Raw genomic sequence first — 20,958 nt, 5'->3', positions numbered from 1 at the left:
AGCTTTGTTGCAGCGCTTGGTTCCATTCTGGGTGTTCTTTTTATCAAAGGGTAGCTTTCTGTGGACCAGTTTCTGTTTTGTGTTTGAGTGGTTGTCTGAGTGCCAGGATAGTGGGTTTTGGAAAGATTTTTTTCTGCTGTTTGTTAAGCAGGGATGCTGTTCTCAACCGGAAGCTTTCAATATAGCTGTCCAATTTTATGTAGCGTCGTGGTGCAGGTGTGAAGATTGTGTTCTTTTTGCTTCCATTGAAGTCCTCCATAGTGCTGGTATTTTCTTTGTCATAAAAAAAATATTTTAGCCACAATCTCCTGAAGAATTCTTCTAAATCTGAGTACAGTTGTATGTTGTCTAGATTTGTACTTGGACAGAATGATAATCCTTTAGATAGTACTGATATCTCTGGTTCTGATAGGTGTTAGTTTGAAACGTTCCCAATCCCTGAGTTTTCTGTATGGTTTTCATGGTTGGTGACAGTTTGTGTTTTGAATGAGGTGCTGTTATTGTCAGTGGATGTTTGGATATTTGTTGTAGTTGATCTGTCACCTGGAGCTCTATTTTCTTGCATTTGGTGTTTGCATCTGTTTTGTGACAGGCATGCAAGTTTCTTCTTGATAAAAACAGAATTTATGTTTACCTGATAAATTACTTTCTCCAACGGTGTGTCCGGTCCACGGCGTCATCCTTACTTGTGGGATATTCTCTTCCCCAACAGGAAATGGCAAAGAGCCCAGCAAAGCTGGTCACATGATCCCTCCTAGGCTCCGCCTACCCCAGTCATTCGACCGACGTTAAGGAGGAATATTTGCATAGGAGAAACCATATGATACCGTGGTGACTGTAGTTAAAGAAAATAAATTATCAGACCTGATTAAAAAAACCAGGGCGGGCCGTGGACCGGACACACCGTTGGAGAAAGTAATTTATCAGGTAAACATAAATTCTGTTTTCTCCAACATAGGTGTGTCCGGTCCACGGCGTCATCCTTACTTGTGGGAACCAATACCAAAGCTTTAGGACACGGATGAAGGGAGGGAGCAAATCAGGTCACCTAAATGGAAGGCACCACGGCTTGCAAAACCTTTCTCCCAAAAATAGACTCAGAAGAAGCAAAAGTATCAAACTTGTAAAATTTGGTAAAAGTGTGCAGTGAAGACCAAGTCGCTGCCCTACATATCTGATCAACAGAAGCCTCGTTCTTGAAGGCCCATGTGGAAGCCACAGCCCTAGTGGAATGAGCTGTGATTCTTTCGGGAGGCTGCCTTCCGGCAGTCTCGTAAGCCAATCTGATGATGCTTTTAATCCAAAAAGAGAGAGAGGTAGAAGTTGCTTTTTGACCTCTCCTTTTACCGGAATAAACAACAAACAAGGAAGATGTTTGTCTAAAATCCTTTGTAGCATCTAAATAGAATTTTAGAGCGCGAACAACATCCAAGTTGTGCAACAAACGTTCCTTCTTCGAAACTGGTTTCGGACACAGAGAAGGTACGATAATCTCCTGGTTAATGTTTTTGTTAGAAACAACTTTTGGAAGAAAACCAGGTTTAGTACGTAAAACCACCTTATCTGCATGGAACACCAGATAAGGAGGAGAACACTGCAGAGCAGATAGTTCCGAAACTCTTCTAGCAGAAGAAATTGCAACCAAAAACAAAACTTTCCAAGATAATAACTTAATATCAACGGAATGTAAGGGTTCAAACGGAACCCCCTGAAGAACTGAAAGAACTAAGTTGAGACTCCAAGGAGGAGTCAAAGGTTTGTAAACAGGCTTGATTCTAACCAGAGCCTGAACAAAGGCTTGAACATCTGGCACAGCTGCCAGCTTTTTGTGAAGTAACACAGACAAGGCAGAAATCTGTCCCTTCAGGGAACTTGCAGATAATCCTTTTTCCAATCCTTCTTGAAGGAAGGATAGAATCTTAGGAATCTTAACCTTGTCCCAAGGGAATCCTTTAGATTCACACCAACAGATATATTTTTTCCAAATTTTGTGGTAAATCTTTCTAGTTACAGGCTTTCTGGCCTGAACAAGAGTATCGATAACAGAATCTGAGAACCCTCGCTTCGATAAGATCAAGCGTTCAGAAAGTCTTTTCTAAGTATCAGAGCTCCTCTCACATGCGACTGCATGTCATGCCTCTCAAAAACAAGTGCGCAACACCGGCGCGAAAATGAGGCTCTGCCTATGATTTGGGAAAGCCCCTAAAGAATAAGGTGTCTAAAACAGTGCCTGCCGATATTATTATATCAAAATACCCAGATTAAATGATTCCTCAAGGCTAAATATGTGTTAATAATGAATCGATTTAGCCCAGAAAAAGTCTACAGTCTTAATAAGCCCTTGTGAAGCCCTTATTTACGATCTTAATAAACATGGCTTACCGGATCCCATAGGGAAAATGACAGCTTCCAGCATTACATCGTCTTGTTAGAATGTGTCATACCTCAAGCAGCAAGAGACTGCTCACTGTTCCCCCAACTGAAGTTAATTGCTCTCAACAGTCCTGTGTGGAACAGCCATGGATTTTAGTGACGGTTGCTAAAATCATTTTCCTCATACAAACAGAAATCTTCATCTCTTTTCTGTTTCTGAGTAAATAGTACATACCAGCACTATTTTAAAATAACAAACTCTTGATTGAATAATAAAAACTACAGTTAAACACTAAAAAACTCTAAGCCATCTCCGTGGAGATGTTGCCTGTACAACGGCAAAGAGAATGACTGGGGTAGGCGGAGCCTAGGAGGGATCATGTGACCAGCTTTGCTGGGCTCTTTGCCATTTCCTGTTGGGGAAGAGAATATCCCACAAGTAAGGATGACGCCGTGGACCGGACACACCTATGTTGGAGAAATGTTGTTGTTGTGATTTGTAGATGTGTTGCATTTCTTTTTTAATTTCTTCATTAAATCCATTATTTTCTTGTAGTTTCTGTAGTAGTAGCTGCTTATCGTCTTATTTTTTGCTTTTTGCTGTATAGTTGATGAATTAGGTTTTTCCTCAGTTTCTCACTGGTACGTCTACAAAGTTTTTCGGCATACTCAGAGTTATGAGAGGTTGCAAGTGGATTCTTAATTTTCAGTCCATTAGGAATGAGATTCCTTTTTTGCAGGATGATAAGAAAAAAATATCACTGTTGATCTGTGTTTCTTTTGTGATCAGTTTCATTGTTTGCTTCTTATTACGGCTGTATTCAGTATCTTCCATAGTCGCGTTGATTGGAGTAGCCGTGTTAGTCCAGAGATTTAGATATCAAAATAACAAGAGTATTGCATTGAGCAATGATACTTTTTTATTGGACTAACTATACATTTATAAGATGACAAGCTTTCGGAAGTCTGAAGCAATACTGACCTGATTTGATGGAATTTACAGATTATATCTTAAAACACAGGCTAAAAAGACAGAACGTACATATAATATATATATATATATATATATATTTTTTTTTTTTTAAATTTATATGTGTGTGTTTTAATATATAATATATATTTTATATTTATTTATATATGAATCTCACAACAGACCTTTAATATGGGAATACATCACACCGAAATGGGATATCAAAGCCACCAACTGTGCATGGAAATCTTATGTTAATGGTACCCAAAAATGATGAGAAGGTCCCTGAATAACATTCTGAAATGAGCCCCATTCTGATAATGCAGCGGTTGCCACGCTACCTGAGTTACTATTGCAAATGAGAAAGGGTCTCAGTCCTAACCCAAAACGCTATACATTAAGTTTCCTGGTGAAAATTGTGAGGTAGCAGTGTAGCATAACTATGCTCTTCGAGTGCTCACTGCACTTTCTGCCCAAGGTCTGGGAACTTTCTTCTAGGCTGAACTACGTAGAGAACAGATGTTTCCAGTGCGTGGCCAAGACTACAAGTGTTCAGCATGCCACAGCTAAACCGCTCAAATGTTTCAGGAAAGATACCCGCATTTTCCTCCAGGAATAGGGACCTTCCCCGACCGGACTGCAGCTGCTATAATGGAGAGACAAGTTCAGATGTGCGCTGCAGTCACGGCCATAGAAGGAAAATGAGATGGAAAGAGTGCCACTGCCAAGAGGCAGAGGGGCATGAATAACTAAAAATACAGACATTAACTCCCAACCTTAGTGGTAACCTCGCTACTGCAACTTCTGAAACTGAATCCCGGCCTCTTCTTAGCGCTAAGGAAGCTGGCCTTTATGAGGAAGCAGGAGATTCAAAAGGCCGGCACCTTAAAATGCATGATAACCATTAGGCAGTTAAACACTCTCCCTGCTAAATAGTTTTCAGTTAAAGACTCCGAATCCCCATTGATATAGTCCTTTGACCAAAAATAATATCTCCCTTAGCATAAACTATCCCCACGGTATACTAATTCAGGCATTAGGAATGTGTGCCGTCTGTTGACCAGCTGTACAGACCACTGATTAAAAGTGCAATATCGTCTTAGTGAAAAACAGGCAATGCTGTATCCAGCCATTAGTAACGTGTGCTGTGACATGGCTAGGATATACATAATAAATGTACCTAAAGGATGCAGGTACTTACCCAGATACCAAACTCTTCACTGTTCTTACCCAGCTATTAACCTTGAGGATACAGTAGAAAGCCCATACTGCACTGTAACAGTAGAGGATATAGAGAGGGAGTGCAGCTTAATGGCCAAACAGAAGGAGGCTAAAGGAACGCTCCCAGCGACACCCGTAGCAGGCTTCTGACCACAACTCCAGAGAAGATTTACATTGTACTACCAATACTCTCCTAAATCCCTCTCTTCTAGGACCTACCTATTGATAGAAATTCTGTGATTAATATCCCTGTAATTCTTCAAAAATCTTGAACACTTCTAACTTTGCACTCTCCTTGACGAGGCATAGAACTACTGGGAGAGAGAGGGAAGTATGAGTGATACTCAAGGCTTTGTTGTTGGGTGTCTTTGCCTCCTCTTTGTGTACTATCACTACCTTAGAAAGAAAATATGATTATAATGAATTATTTTACCTAAGTGGAATCCTCCGTATGTGTTTTTAAAGGGACAGTCAACACCAAAATTGTTTAAAAAGATAGATAAGCCTTTACTACCCATTCCCCAGCTTTGCACAACCAACATTGTTATATTAATAAACTTTATAACATTTAAACCTCCAAATTTCTGCCGGTTTATAAGCCACTACAGACAGCTTCTTATCACATGCTTTTTTATTTACATTTCACAACAGGAGACTGCTAGTTCATGTGGGCCATATAGATAACATTGTGCTCACGCCCGTGAAGTTATTTATGAGTAATTGGTTAAAATGCAAGCCAATAGATAATAAATAGCCATGTGATCAGGGGGCAGTCTGCAGAGGCTTTAATACAAAGTATTTACAGAGGTAAAAAGTATATTAATATAACCGTGTTGGTCATGCAAAATTGGGTTATAAAGTGATTATCTTTTAAAATAATAAAAATTTTGGAGTAGACTGTCCCTTTAACTTCTGAAACAATGTATACAAATCCCTGCTGTATATTAAAAAAAAAAAAAAACTATGATAGATAAGTGGCATTAAAGGGATATTCCAGCCAAAATAGGAATACACATGGATACATTTCAGATTTGAACAGAAGCATTTTTGTAATATACATGTATCAGCAAAAATGCTTATAATAAAAGCTATAGCGGTTTCAAATATGTATCTAAGTATGCAGCGTGCACCAGCATTTTAAATACAGCATTTGCTAAGAAAGCCTAAGGTGCTTTTACCATCTGGCAATGAATCCGTTTCATAATTGCCGACATGATACAAGCCACACACTAGCGCTCTGAGCAGCTACAGCACTTAAAATGCTGGTGCACTGAAAATATCTAGTTATGCTTCACATGCACGTGCATAGAAAAAAACATTTATGCTTAACAGATAAGCATAAATGGCAGGGAGAGTCCACAACTTAATTCCTTACTGTTGGGAAATACAACACCTGGCCTCCAGGAGGCGGCAAAGACACCCCAGCCAAAGTTCAGCTAATCTTTTGTGCATCAACACACGACAGGGACGTTATCTGTCTCTTCAGAGAGCTGTCAGATAGACCCTTCTCCAATCCCTCTTGGAGAAAAGATAAAATTCTGCCAACCTTGACCTTATGCCAAGAAAAACCACGTTCCTCACACCAGTGCAGGTAAGTCGCCACACCTTATGGTAGATGTGCCGAGTAACCAGCTTGCGAGCTTGAATTAAAGTATCTATGACACTATCAGAGAAACCTCTCTTCGCTAAGACTAAGCGTTCAATCTCCACGCAGTCAGTCTAGATTTTGATGTAGGAAGGGACCCTGTATCAGCAGGTCCATGCGACAAGATAACCTCCACGGAGGAGAAGAGGACATTCTCAGCAGATTTGCAAACCAGGTCCTTCACAGTCAGGATGGAGCAATTAAATTCACTTATGTTTGCTCTTGCATGATGCGGGCCACCACACGAGGGAGAAGAGGCAATGGAGGAAAGAGATATACGAGTCTGAACCTCCATGGAACCACTAGAGTGTCTATTAACTCTGCTTATGGATACCTCAATCTCGATCTGTACCTGGGTAGTTTGGCATTGAGACGAGAGGCCATAAGATCTATCTCTGGCATCTTCCATCTGCTGGAAATCAATGAACACACCTTGGGGTGGAGTAACCATTCCCCCAGGTGAAATGATTGTGGCTGAGGAAGTCTGCTTCCCAGTTGTCCACACCCGGAATGCGAATCACTGACAGCATACAGTTGTGGGCTTCTGCCCATTCTAAGATTTGAGAGACCTCCCTCATCGCTAAGGAACTTCTCGTTACTCTCTGATGGTTGATGTAGGCAACCGTAGTTATATTGTCTGATTGGAATCTGATAAACTGGGATGAACCCAGTAGGGGCCAAGCCTTCAGCGTATTGAAGATTGCCCGGAGTTCCAAGATATTGATCGGAAGGGAAGACTCCTCTTGAGTCCATAACCCTTGTGCCTTCCTGGCCTCCCAAACGGCTCCCCAGCCAGATAGACTTGCGTCCGTAGTCACAATCTCCCAGGATGGTTTCAAGAAGCACGTGACTCGAGACAGGTGATCATTAAGAGCCACCAAGGGAGCAAGTCTCTCGACAGGCTGTCTAATAGGATCTGTTGGGACAGGTCTAAATTGTCGCTATTCCATTAGCTCTGCAGGCATAGTTGTAAAGGGCTGAGATGGAATCTGGCAAAAAGAATAATGTCCATACAAGACACCATGCGTCCAATCACCTCCATACACTGGGCCACAGAAGGTCTTAAGAAGGCATGGAGGGCAAGACACGCTGTTACCAGCTTGCAACCTCCCTGATCTGTTAGAAAGATCTTCATGGATACAGAGTCTATAACTGTACCCAGGAAATTCACCCAGGTATTTGGCGTAAGAGAACTCTTTTCCAAGTTTATCTTCCATCCATGTGACCAAAGAAAAGTCAGAAGAAATTCCAAGTGATCCCTTGCCAGACGAAAAGATGGCGTCTGTAACAAGATATCACCCAGGTAAGGAGCTACTGCAATATCTTGGGTTCTGGTCACAGCTAGTAGAGCACCCAGAACCTTTGTAAATAGCATGGGTGCAGTAGCTATTCCAAACGAAAGTGCTATGAACTGAAAGTGTTGATCCAGAAAGGCAAACCTCAGGAACTGGAAATGATCCTTGTGGATCGGAACATGCAGGTATGCATCCTTCAGATCGATGGTAGTCATAAAGTGTCCTTCCTGAACTAGGGGAAGGATCGATCTGATCGTCTCCATCTTGAAGGAGGGGACACTTAGAAATTGGACGAAAAGTTACCTCTTTTTTGGGACCCACAAAGAGGTTTGAATAGAACCCCAGACCTCTTTCTGATACAGGTACCGGAATAATTATGCTTAAGGAGGCTAGATCTGGTACACAATCTAAAAAGCTGTCCCTCTTCTCGGGTCTTGTAGACAGTCTGGAGAGGAGGAATCTGCCCCCAGGCAGATGAGATTTAAATCCTATCCTGTATTCTTGAGATACAACTTTCAGCACCCAAGGATCCTGAACATCCTGCAACCAGGCGTCTGAGAAAAACGACAGTCTGACCCCTACTCGATCCGGTCCCGGATCGAGGCTGCCCCTTCATGCAGATTTGTTATCTGCTGGCTTCTTAGTCTATTTGGACTTATTCCAGGACTGAGCAGGCTTCCAGGTACTCTTCGGTTGCTCGGGCTTGGAAGATGCTTGAGCTCTCTGGGACTTGTCCGAACGAAAGGAAAGAAAAATTAGAGGACTGTCGTCCCTTAGGTCTGTTCTTCTTATCCTGTGGAAGAAAAGCACCTTTCCCCCCGGTAACGGTAGAAATGATAGAGTCTAAACCTGGTCCAAATAAAACTTTTACCTTGAATGGTGGTGCGCAAGAAGGGACCTCCCCTGCTATGCTGCTATGAGAAAAAGCGTGCAAAGCTATTAGAAGCTGCAGAACTCACAAAAATGAAAGTGAAACCTGTCTGTTCCATTACCAAATGTATGCAGTCTATTTGAGACCAAACCTTTACAATGTGTTCTTTAGAGAACAAAGCAGTACATATATCCCCAAACTGTTCCAAATGAATCTCTAAATGAAAGGAGATATTAACCCTTGATCCTATTGAGGTAATGAGGAGTCATACGGTGACCCTAATAATAGGAGTCCCTGCTAAAATCGTAAATAAAGCGGGCTTACCCTCCAGGATCTATGCTGTGGAACAGATACAGCCTCTCAAGTGTGACAGCCTTGCCGCTGTGTTCTGAGAGGGACCTGAGTGTGGAAAGGCAAGCGGTGTATATCGTTAACACTGATTGCCCAAGAGCTGTTAGACAGTCTGGATCGCTTCACAGAAAAACTTTCATCAATACTCTCACTGAAAGGTTTATATGATTACTTAAAACTCCAGTCCTTTCTTGAAGGGAACAAACCCATTACAGGACTGTCCGAATCTACTGACACTTCTCTGCCACCACCTCTAATGACGAAGGGCAAAGAATGACTTGGGGGAAGTGGGATGGATATTTAAGCCTTTGGCTGGGGTATCTTTGCCTCCTCCTGGTGGCCCGGTGTTGTATTTCCCAACAGTAAGGAATGAAGTTGTGGACTCTTCCGCCTTATGGAAAGAAATATGAACACTGAAACAGTTAAAACTTTTAATCAAAGCATTTTTGCAAATACATGTATATTGGAAATATAATTCTAGTCAAATATGTAAGTCGTCTATGTGCATTTAAATTTTCACTGGAATGTCCCTTTAAAGCTGAACAACATTACAGAGTGTTACCTGCTCCATCTCATGGCTCTTCCTCTTTCTTGCAGGTCTGGATATTTTCACTGTGATTGGTGAATCATCACCATGATGTTTTACAGCAAATTTGTTAGGTTTCACTGGGCTGAAGTGGATTTCAAGCTCAGGCTTTGGAAATCTACTGGGTTTTCCACTTTCTGTAGAAATCGAAGAGGAATCCAACACAGTCTGTGATCCATCCTGCAAATAAATGAATAAAAAGACCACATTATTCAATATACAGTACACAAATGTGATCCCAAATACAAAAAGAAATGTCTGCAATGTCAGTGAATGGCTGAAAAATAACTGAAAATGTAAACAAAACAGGATAAAAAAAAACAAAAAACGGTTGTAAACACAAATGTGTGAAATGTGAGAGAATAAGTGTTTTGGACTATAGATTTTGATATCAAGACTAAAAGTGTAGATCAAAGGGTTGCTAAAGGGATACCAAACCCAATTTGTTTCTTTCATGATTCGGATAGAACATGCAATTTTAAGCAACTTTCTAAATTACTCATATCATTTTTTTTTTTTAATTTTCGTGCAATCTTTAGTTGAAAAAGCAGGAATCTAAGCTAAAGAGCCGGCACATTTTTTACTTAGCACCCTGGGATAGCGCTTGCTGATTGGTGGCTACATTTTAGCCACCATTCAGCAAGCGCTAGAGTAATAAAATAGATTAAAATTAGTTTTTTTCATTACTCTAGCAGGACATTTAAAGGAACACAAAGGGTAAGAACATCCCTTAAATGGATACAATAAATATAGAGAATTTTGGATTCAATGAACATTGTGCCTAAAGTTTTATGTAAAATTAGTTAGGATCCATAAAGAACAATTTTAGCAGCCGCCATGGCTCCTTAGCTACTGGGTCAAGTAATAAATTGAACCCTATTAAAGCATATTTTTTATAAATATTTCCACTCCCTTATACTGTAAAGCACAAATCCTTGACTGACTCATGCATCAGCCAATCTAAATGTCACACAAGAGCAATCGTGGCTTTGTATGCGCTTTGCTCATAGACGAACAGCAAAACTCAAGAAATAGCATCAGAAGAATTATTTGTTAAAGGCATTTAAAACAAAAATAAAATACTGATACTGATAAAACAATGTATTCACATTTTAATTAGTACTGTGGTTAGATTCAATAAAGTGGATTAAAAAGGTGTATAAAAATCCCCACCCTGATTATACCCCTTACTGTATCTTCAGACTTGAGTTACTGCACAATTCAAGCAAGAAACTGTTTGGGGAAAGTGGTTTGAAACCCATACAGGCCTAGGCAAAAATAATAATAATATGTGCCCAGGAGGATGAGTCTTTATATTATTCTACTTTGATTGAAATAATCTAACAGAAGCAGAAAGACAGAAAAACAAAAAGGTAACTTTGCAGAGTTTAAGTGATACTTTATTCTTTGCTGAAACATAGCAGATAAGAACCACTGTGGGTTTGCTGCAGTCACCTGCAAACACTACTTTGGCTAGAAAAGCACATCCTGTAGCAAAGCACAAAATTCATGTTTGAGAAGCTTTTATTCAAACAATTTTTTGGTGCTTTTTGTCCTTTTAAACAGAATGGTCTACACACATCTGTGTATATTTATACAGCATTACAATAATAAGGAAAACAAGAACAAGCTAAAGTACACACATTTACAGCAGGAATCAATCTAAAACTAAATGAAGCTACGACAAGATTATATACTAATTACTTGTCAAGCTAAGGACATTTCGGTCAAAATTTAGATGCACAAAAATGAATTACAGCTTTATTTATATATTTGCAATATACATGTATGGGAAAATGCTTGTAGTGAACATTATCACTGTTTTAGTATTAACATTGTTCTCTGTATGTGAGGCATTGCCAAATTACCTTAGGCTCTCTGAGCAAGTGCTGTTTTTAAAATGCTAGTGCAGGGTGCATACTTAAATACACTTTTGAAAAATCTAACTTTTATAAGAAGCATTTTTGCTAATACATGTACAGTATATAACACAAATTATACTATTCAAAACTAAAATGCATCTATGTGGATTCCAATTTGGAATATCCCTTTAACAAGATCTGTTCAACACAATACAAATACAAACCTGACATTCATCTATTGAAGACAAACTACTAGTGGAGTGTTTTGTTTCCTGTGTATGTAATAGATTGGTCTCTCCAGGCTTATCAACAGGCTTATCAACCGTCTGTTCTTTCACCTAGAAAACATGTTTTAATGGGTAAGTACTATGTTTTAAATAATAAATTCAGAGCATCTAAAACTTTAATTTGCTTTAAAAATGTTTTGGTTTGAGAGCTGTCCAGATGTATAAAACCCTGAAAACCCTTTTAAAATATGAATATGAAAATTGTAGCATGATAGCCATATGCTTAAAACTCACACACTGTTCTGAGCCTGCCTAGACATATTAGAAAAAACAAAATTTATGCTTACCTGATAAATTATTTCAATATATTCAACTCCTGGCCACCAGCAAAGCTTAAAGGGACACTGAACCCACATTTTTTCTTTTGTGATTCAGATAGAGCATGCAATTTTAAGCAACTTTCTAATTTACTCCTAGTATAGTTTTTTCTTTGTTCTCTTGCTATATTTATTTGAAAAAGAAATTCCAGAACCCTGGACAGCACTTGTTTATTGGTGGATGAATTTATCCACCAATCAGCAAGAAAAACCCAGGTTGGTAAACTTAAATTCTTGCTTTTCAAATAAAGATACCAAGAGAATGAAGAACATTTGATAATAGGAGTAAAGTAGAAAGTTGCTTAAAATTGTATGCTCTATCTATATCACAAAATAAAACATTTGAGTTCAGTGTCCCTTTAAGTATCCTTCCCACTTCCCATACTCCCCAGTCATTCAGCCGAGGGAATAAGGAAAGAGAAACCCAAGAGGTATAAAGGAGCCTGAAGATTACAAAAACAAATGCTGCCTTAAAAATTATAAAAGGGCGAGTCCTGGACTCTCCATGCCAGGAAAGAAAATAATTTATCAGCTAAGCATAATTTTTTTTCTTCTTTCCAATAGCATGGAGAGTCCATGATTCCATTCAATTACTGTTGGGAAACCAATACATAAGCCAGAGAGGACACAGAATGGACAGGGAGGGAGAACTAAAGGTAGGTGGACCAAAACTGAAGGCACCACCACTTGAAGCACCTTTCTCCCAAAAGAAGCCTCAGCTGAGGCAAAAACATCAAATTTGTAAAATTTTGAAAAGGTATGAAAAGAGGACCAAGTAGACGCCTTACAGATTCTTTCCATGGAAGCAACCATCTTAAAAGCCCAGGAAGAAGAAACAGCACGGTTAGAGTGAGCCGAAATCCTCTCAGGAGGCTGTTGTCCGGCTGTCTCATGCGATGACACTACTCAGCCAAAAAAACAAAATTTATGCTTACCTGATAAATTTATTTCTCTTGTGGTGTATCCAGTCCACGGATCATCCATTACTTGTGGGATATTCTCCTTCCCAACAGGAAGCTGCAAGAGGATCACCCACAGCAGAGCTGTCTATATAGCTCCTCCCCTAACTGCCACTACCAGTCATTCGACCGAAGACAAGCAAGAGAAAGGAGAAACTATAGGGTGCAGTGGTGACTGTAGTTTAAAAATAAAAAACACCTGCCTTAAAATGACAGGGCGGGCCGTGGACTGGATACACCACAAGAGAAATACATTTATCAGGTAAGCATAAATTTTGTTTTCTCTTGTAAGGTGTATCCAGTCCACGGATCATCCATTACTTGTGGGATACCAATACCAAAGCTATAGGACACGGATGAAGGGAGGGACAAGGCAGGCACTTAAACGGAAGGCACCACTGCCTGCCAGACCTTTCTCCCAAAAATAGCCTCCGAAGAAGCAAAAGTATCAAATTTATAGAATTTTGAAAAAGTATGAAGCGAAGACCAAGTCGCCGCCTTACAAATCTGTTCAACAGAAGCCTCACTTTTAAAAGCCCATGTGGAAGCTACCGCTCTAGTAGAATGAGCTGTAATCCTTTCAGGAGGCTGCTGGGCAGCAGTCTCATAAGCTAAGCGTATTATACTCCTTAGCCAAAAAGAAAGAGGTTGCCGAAGCCTTTTGGCCTCTCCTCTGTCCAGAGTAGACAACAAACAATGCAGATGTTTGACGAAAATCTTTAGTAGCTTGTAAATAAAACTTTAAAGCACGAACCACGTCAAGATTGTGTAATAGACGTTCCTTCTTTGAAGAAGGATTAGGACACAGTGACGGAACAACAATCTCCTGATTGATATTCTTATTAGATACCATCTTAGGAAGAAACCCAGGTTTGGTACGCAAAACTACCTTATCTGCATGGAAGATCAGATAAGAACTAAATTTAAACTCCAAGGCGGAGCAACAGGTTTAAACACAGGCTTGATTCTGACTAAAGCCTGACAAAACGCCTGCACGTCTGGAACCTCAGCCAGACGTTTATGCAAAAGAATAGACAGAGCAGAAATCTGTCCCTTTAAGGAACTAGCTGACAAACCCTTCTCCAATCCTTCTTGGAGAAAAGATAATATCCTAGGAATCCTGACCTTACTCCATGAGTAACCTTTGGATTCACACCAATGAAGATATTTACACCATATCTTATGATAGATTTTCCTGGTGACAGGCTTTCGCGCCTGTATTAAGGTATCAATGACCGACTCGGAGAAACCACGCTTTGATAAAATCAAGCGTTCAATCTCCAAGCAGTCAGCCGCAGAGAAATTAGATTTGGATGGGTGAAAGGACCCTGAAGTAGAAGGTCCTGTCTCAGAGGCAGAGTCCATGATGGAAAGGATGACATGTCCACCAGATCTGCATACCAAGTCCTGCGTGGCCACGCAGGTGCTATCAAAATTACTGATGCTCTCTCCTGCTTGATCTTGGCAATCAGACGAGGGAGCAGAGGAAACGGTGGAAACACATAAGCAAGTTTGAAGGACCAAGCGCTGCTAGAGCATCTATCAGCGCTGCCTTGGGATCCCTGGACCTGGATCCGTAACAAGGAAGCTTGGCGTTCTGGCGAGACGCCATGAGATCCAGTTCTGGTTTGCCCCAACGTTGAATCAACTGTGCAAACACCTCCGGATGGAGCTCCCACTCCCCCGGATGAAAAGTCTGTCGACGTAGAAAATCTGCCTCCCAGTTCTCTACTCCTGGGATATGGATAGCTGATAGATGGCAAGAGTGAATCTCTGCCCATCGAATTATCTTTGAAACCTCCAACATCGCTAGGGAACTCCTTGTTTCCCCTTGATGGTTGATGTAAGCTACAGTCGTGATGTTGTCCGACTGAAATCTGATGAACCTCACTGCCGCTAGCTGAGGCCAAGCCTGAAGAGCATTGAATATCGCTCTTAGTTCCTGAATGTTTATTGGAAGGAGTGCCTCCTCCTGAGTCCACGACCCCTGAGCCTTCAGAGAGTTCCAGACTGCACCCCAGCCCAGAAGGCTGGCATCTGTTGTTACTATTGTCCAATCTGGCCTGCGGAAAGTCATACCTTTGGACAGATGGACCCGAGATAGCCACCAGAGAAGAGAATCCCTGGTCTCTTGATCCAGATTTAGTAGAGGGGACAAATCTGTGTAATCCCCATTCCACTGACTGAGCATGCAGAGTTGCAGCGGTCTGAGATGTAGGCGGGCAAATGGAACTATGTCCATTGCCGCTACCATTATGCCGATTACTTCTATACACTGAGCCACCAAAGGGCGAGAAGTATAATAAAGAACACGGCAGGAATTTAGAAGTTTTGACAACCTGTCCTCTGTCAGGTAAATCCTCATTTCTACAGAATCTATCAGAGTTCCCAGGAAGGAAACTCTTGTGAGAGGGGATAGAGAACTCTTTTTTTCGTTCACTTTCCACCCATGAGACCTCAGGAATGCCAGAACAATGTCCGTATGGGACTTGGCAATTTGGAAATTCGACGCCTGTATCAGAATGTCGTCTAAGTAAGGGGCTACTGCTATGCCCCGCGGCCTTAGGACCGCCAGAAGTGACCCCAGAACCTTCGTAAAGATTCTTGGTGCCGTAGCTAACCCAAAGGGAAGAGCCAGAAACTGGTAATGCCTGTCTAGGAAGGCGAACCTGAGAAACCAATGATGATCTTTGTGTATCGGAATGTGAAGATAAGCATCCTTTAAGTCCACGGTAGTCATGTATTGACCCTCCTGGATCATAGGTAGGATGGTTCGAATAGTCTCCGTCTTGAAAGATGGGACCGTGAGAAATTTGTTTAGGATCTTGAGATCTAAGATTGGTCTGAAGGTTCCCTCTTTCTTGGGAACCACAAAGAGATTTGAATAGAAGCCTTGCCCTTGTTCCTCCTTTGGAACTGGGTGGATCACTCCCATAACTAGGAGGTCTTGAACACAATGTAAGAATGCCTCTTTCTTTATCTGGTCTGCAGATAATTGTGAGATGTGAAAACTTCCTTTTGGGGAAGAAGCTTTGAAGTCCAGAAGATATCCCTGGGACACAATTTCCAACGCCCAGGGATCCTGGACATCTCTTGCCCAAGCCTGAGCGAAGAGAGAAAGTCTGCCCCCTACTAGATCCGTTACCGGATCGGGGGCTGATCTTTCATGCTGTCTTAGAGGCAGCAGCAGGCTTCTTGGCCTGCTTACCTTTGTTCCAGGCCAGGTTAGGTCTCCAGACCGGCTTGGACTGGGCAAAACTTCCCTCTTGTTTTGTATTAGAGGAAGTTGATGCCGCGTTCGTCTTAAAGTTTCAAAGGCACGAAAATTAGTTTGTTTGGTCCTTAATTTATTAGACCTATCCTGAGGAAGGGCATGACCTTTTCCTCCAGTAATATCAGAAATGATCTCCTTCAGTCCAGGCCCGAATAGGGTCTGCCCCTTGAAGGGAATGTTGAGAAGCTTAGACTTTGAAGTAACGTCAGCTGACCAGGATTTAAGCCATAGCGCCCTATGCGACTGAATAGCAAAACCTGAGTTCTTAGCCGTTAGTTTGGTTAAATGAACAACAGCATCAGAAACAAATGAATTGGCTAGCTTAAGCGCTTTAAGCTTGTCAAGTATATCATCCAACAGGGTTTCTACCTGTAAGGCCTCTTCCAGAGACTCAAACAAGAAGGCCGCAGCAGCAGTGACCGGGGCAATGCATGCAAGAGGCTGGAGAATAAAACCTTGTTGAATAAACATTTTCTTAAGGTAACCCTCTAACTTTTTATCCATTGGATCTAGGAAAGCACAACTGTCCTCGACGGGGATAGTTGTACGCTTAGCTAGGGTAGAAACTGCTCCCTCCACCTTAGGGACCGTTTGCCATAAGTCCCGTGTAGCGGCATCTATTGGAAACATTTTCTTAAAAATAGGAGGGGGAGAGAACGGTACACCTGGTCTATCCCATTCCTTAGTAATAATTTCTGAAAACCTTTAAGGTATTGGAAAAACATCAGTGTAAACAGGCACTGCATAGTATTTATCTAATCTACACAATTTCTCTGGCACTATAATGGTGTCACAGTCATCCAGAGTAGCTAATACCTCCCTGAGCAACACGCGGAGGTGTTCAAGCTTAAATTTAAATGTAGACATATCAGAATCAGGTTGAAGCATCTTCCCTGAGTCAGAAAAATCACCATGGGCGCGCTAGATGTACTTGGCGCCTCTTGAGCGGGAGTCCCTTGAGCGGGAGTCAAAGGTTCTGACACGTGGGGCGAGTTAGTCGGCATAACTTCCCCCTTGTCAGTTTCCTCTGGTGATAAATCTTTTAAAGACAGAATATGATCTTTATAACTTAAAGTAAAATCAGTACATTTGGTACACATTCTAAGAGGGGGTTCCACAATGGCTTCTAAACATAATGAACAAGGAGTTTCCTCTATGTCAGACATGTTTAAACAAACTAGCAATGAGACCAGCAAGCTTGGAAAACACTTTGATAAATGTAAACAAGCAAAAAATAAAAACGGTACTGTACCTTTAAGGGAAACAAATTTTGTCAGAAATTGAAAAACAGTGATAAAAAGCAGTAAATCTTACAAAATTTTTACAGTGTGTATAATAGACTAACAGAGCATTGCACCCACTTGCAAATGGATGATTAACCCCTTAGTTTCAAAACCGGATCAAAAAAACGATATAAACGTTTTTCAACGGTCACAACAAACTGCCACAGCTCTGCTGTGGCCCTACCTGCCCATATAACGATTTTGAAAGGCACAAAAACCCCTCAGAGAGGCCCCAAGTGTTCAGGAGACTCCAGGGAAACTGGATGTCTCAAGCTGCAAAATCTGATGCGCATTTAGGCGTGAAAATAGGCCCCTCCCACCCTGTATTCACAGTGAGAGGGCCTAACAAAACTAACCCTAGGCAAAATCTAGCCAGCCATGCGGAAAAAACTGGGCCCCAATAAAGTTTTATCACCAATATGTATAAGAAAACGTTTAAAACACTTCCAGCAAACGTTTTATTTTTCAGCAATGTGAGAAAGTAATAAGAATATTACCTTTTACAGCAAGCATGATACAAGTCGTTATTAAATCACTGTAATCAGGCTTACCTTAAATAACTCCGGTATTAACAGCATTTTCTAGCATATTCTTTCTCTAGAAAAATTTAAACTGCACATACCTCATAGCAGGAGACCCTGCACGCCATTCACCCAGCTGAAGTTACCTCTCTCTTCAGTTATGTGTGAGAACAGCAATGGATCTTAGTTACAACCTGCTAAGATCATCAAAGACCACAGGCAGACTCTTCTTCTATTTTCTGCCTGAGGCTAAAATAGTACAACTCCGGTACCATTTGAAAATAACAAACCTTTGATTGAAGATAAACTAAATAAACACCACATCTCTCTAGCTACTTCCTTTTTTGTCGAGAGCTGCAAGAGAATGACCGGTAGTGGCAGTTAGGGGAGGAGCTATATAGACAGCTCTGCTGTGGGTGATCCTCTTGCAGCTTCCTGTTGGGAAGGAGAATATCCCACAAGTAATGGATGATCCGTGGACTGGATACACCTTACAAGAGAAACGAGTAGTTGCAGTGACCTTCCGCCTAAAGGAATACACAACAAACAATGAAGAGAGAGTCTAAACTCCTAGGTAGCCTGGTAGGAAACCTAATTAAATACAGAAAACAGTCTTATCCGTATGGAAAAAGATAAGGAGGTTCACACTATAAGGCTGACAAATCTGAAAAAGCCAACAAAAAAACAAAACATTCCAAGATAAAAGTTAAAAATCAACAAAATGCATAGGCTCAAACAAAACCTGCTGCAGAAACCGAGAACTAAATTAAGTCTTCAGGGAGGAGCAACAGGATAGACAAGGCCTGATTCTAACCAGGGCCTGAACAAAAAACTGAACCGGCATATTGGCTAACAGGAGGGTTAATAAAGCGTGCAAGTGCGTTGCTAATACCGCGTCGGGGCCTTAATAATGTACAACACACGGTCCCCAAACATCATGAAGTCTGACTGACCCGGTCGCCAAACTAGTATATGTGAACCATCATAAGGCAGTTGTAGCCCCTGTCACTGGCTGAAAGCCAGGTAGCTGCTCAGGCTGCAAAATATCCCAAACATGTGGATATATTAAAAAAAAAAATAATACAAACCCTTCATGAGGGATAGCAGGTCCCACTAGGTCCCTGATTAACATCCCAGTCTTTCCTCCATGTAAATTTATTTTCTCTAGGAAATATAAAAAAAAAAGGACTTACCATCCAGGGACTCTGCTGTGGAACAGTCACAGCACAAGTCACAAACTCTAGGGTCAATCCTTCTGAGAACATTAGGAAGCACAATCGCTCTTTTTGCTCACAATTGGAACCTTATAACAACAGATCAATGGGTTCTTTAAACTATTTCAGGTCTTTATATAGATTTTAAATTTCCCCTCCTATCCAAAAACATAATTTATGTAAGAACTTACCTGATAAATTAATTTCTTTCATATTGGCAAGAGTCCATGAGCTAGTGACGTATGGGATATACAATCCTACCAGGAGGGGCAAAGTTTCCCAAACCTCAAAATGCCATTAAATATACACCTCACCACACCTACAATTCAGTTTAACGAATAGCCAAGTAGTGGGGTGATAAAGAAAGGAGTTAAAAGCATCAACAAAGGAATTTGGAAATAATTGTGCTTTATACAAAAAAACCATAACCACCATAAAAAGGGTGGGCCTCATGGACTCTTGCCAATATGAAAGAAATTAATTTATCAGGTAAGTTCTTACATAAATTAGGTTTTCTTTCATGTAATTGGCAAGAGTCCATGAGCTAGTGACGTATGGGATAGCAATTTCAAGATGTGGAACTCTACGCAAGAGTCACTAGAGAGGGAGGGATAAAAATAAAAACAGCCATTTTGCGCTGAAAAAAATAATCCACAACCCAAAATATAAGTTAATTCTCATAAATGTGAGGAAAAACTTAAATCAAAAGCAGAAAAATCAAACTGAAACCGCTGCCTGAAGAACTTTTCTACCAAAAACTGCTTCCGAAGAAGCAAATACATAAAAATGGTAGAATTTAGTAAATGTATGCAAAGAAGACCAAGTAGCAGCTTTGCAAATCTGATCAACTGAAGCTTCATTCTTAAAAGCCCAGGAAGTGGAAACTGATCTAGTAGAATGAGCTGTAATTTTCTGAGGCGGGGCTTGACCCGACTCCAAATAGGCTTGATGAATCAAAAGTTTTAACCACGAGGCCAAGGAAAAGGCAGAAGCCTTTTGACCTTTCCTGGAACCAGAAAAGATAAATAGACTAGAAGTCTTTCTGAAATCTTTAGTAGCTTCAACATAATATTTCAAAGCTCTTACCACATCCAAAGAATGTAAAGATCTTTCCAAAGAATTCTTAGGATTAGGACACAAAGAAGGGACAACAATTTCTCTACTAATGTTGTTAGAATTTACAACCTTAGGTAGGAATTTAAATGAAGTCTGCAAAACTGCCTTATCCTGATGAAAAATCAGAAAAGGAGATTCACAAGAGAGAGCAGATAATTCAGAAACTCTTCTAGCAGAAGAGATGGCCAAAAGAAACAACACTTTCCAAGAAAGTAGTTTAATGTCCAAAGAATCCATAAGCTCAAACGGAGGAGCCTGTAAAGCCTTCAAAACCAAATTAAGACTCCAAGGAGGAGAGATTGATTTAATGACAGGCTTGATATGAACCAAAGCCTGCACAAAACAATGAATATCAGGAAGTTTAGCAATCTTGTTTCTATGAAATAAAACAGAAAGAGCAGAGATTTGTCCTTTCAAGCAACTTGCAGACAAACCTTTATCCAAACCATCCTGAAGAAACTGTAAAATTCTAGGAATTCGAAAAGAATGCCAAGAGAATTTATGATTAGAACACCATGAAATGTAAGTCTTCCAAACCCGATAATAAATCTTTCTAGAAACAGATTTACGAGCCTGCAACATAGTATTAATCACTAAGTCAGAGAAACCTCTATGACTAAGCACTAAGCGTTGAATTTCCATACCTTCAAATTTAATAATTTGAGATCCTGATGGAAAAACGGACCTTGACATAAAAGGACTGGCCTTAATGGAAGTGGCCAAGGTTGGCAACTGGACATCTGAACAAGATCCGCATACCAAAACCTGTGAGGCCATGCTGGAGCCACCAGCAGTACAAAAGAACGCTCCATT

The 20,958-nt window shown here is 40.7% G+C and overlaps 1 protein-coding gene across 1 annotated transcript in view; it reads right to left on the bottom strand.

Annotated features, from left to right (window-relative positions):
- KIF20B (kinesin family member 20B) overlaps positions 1–20,958 on the bottom strand; it is a 627,757-nt gene that overhangs the window by 49,211 nt on the left and 557,588 nt on the right. Inside the window, exons 17-18 of the mRNA XM_053692918.1 lie at positions 11,399–11,512; positions 9,289–9,492 (exon numbers count right to left, since the gene is read on the bottom strand). Coding sequence (XP_053548893.1) covers positions 9,289–9,492; positions 11,399–11,512 — 318 coding nt within the window. The remainder of the gene's footprint in view (positions 1–9,288; positions 9,493–11,398; positions 11,513–20,958) is intronic.

The sequence above is a fragment of the Bombina bombina genome, chromosome 9 (assembly GCF_027579735.1).
Source record: "Bombina bombina isolate aBomBom1 chromosome 9, aBomBom1.pri, whole genome shotgun sequence".
NCBI lineage: Eukaryota > Metazoa > Chordata > Amphibia > Anura > Bombinatoridae > Bombina > Bombina bombina.
This window is presented reverse-complemented; position numbering and strand designations above follow the sequence as displayed.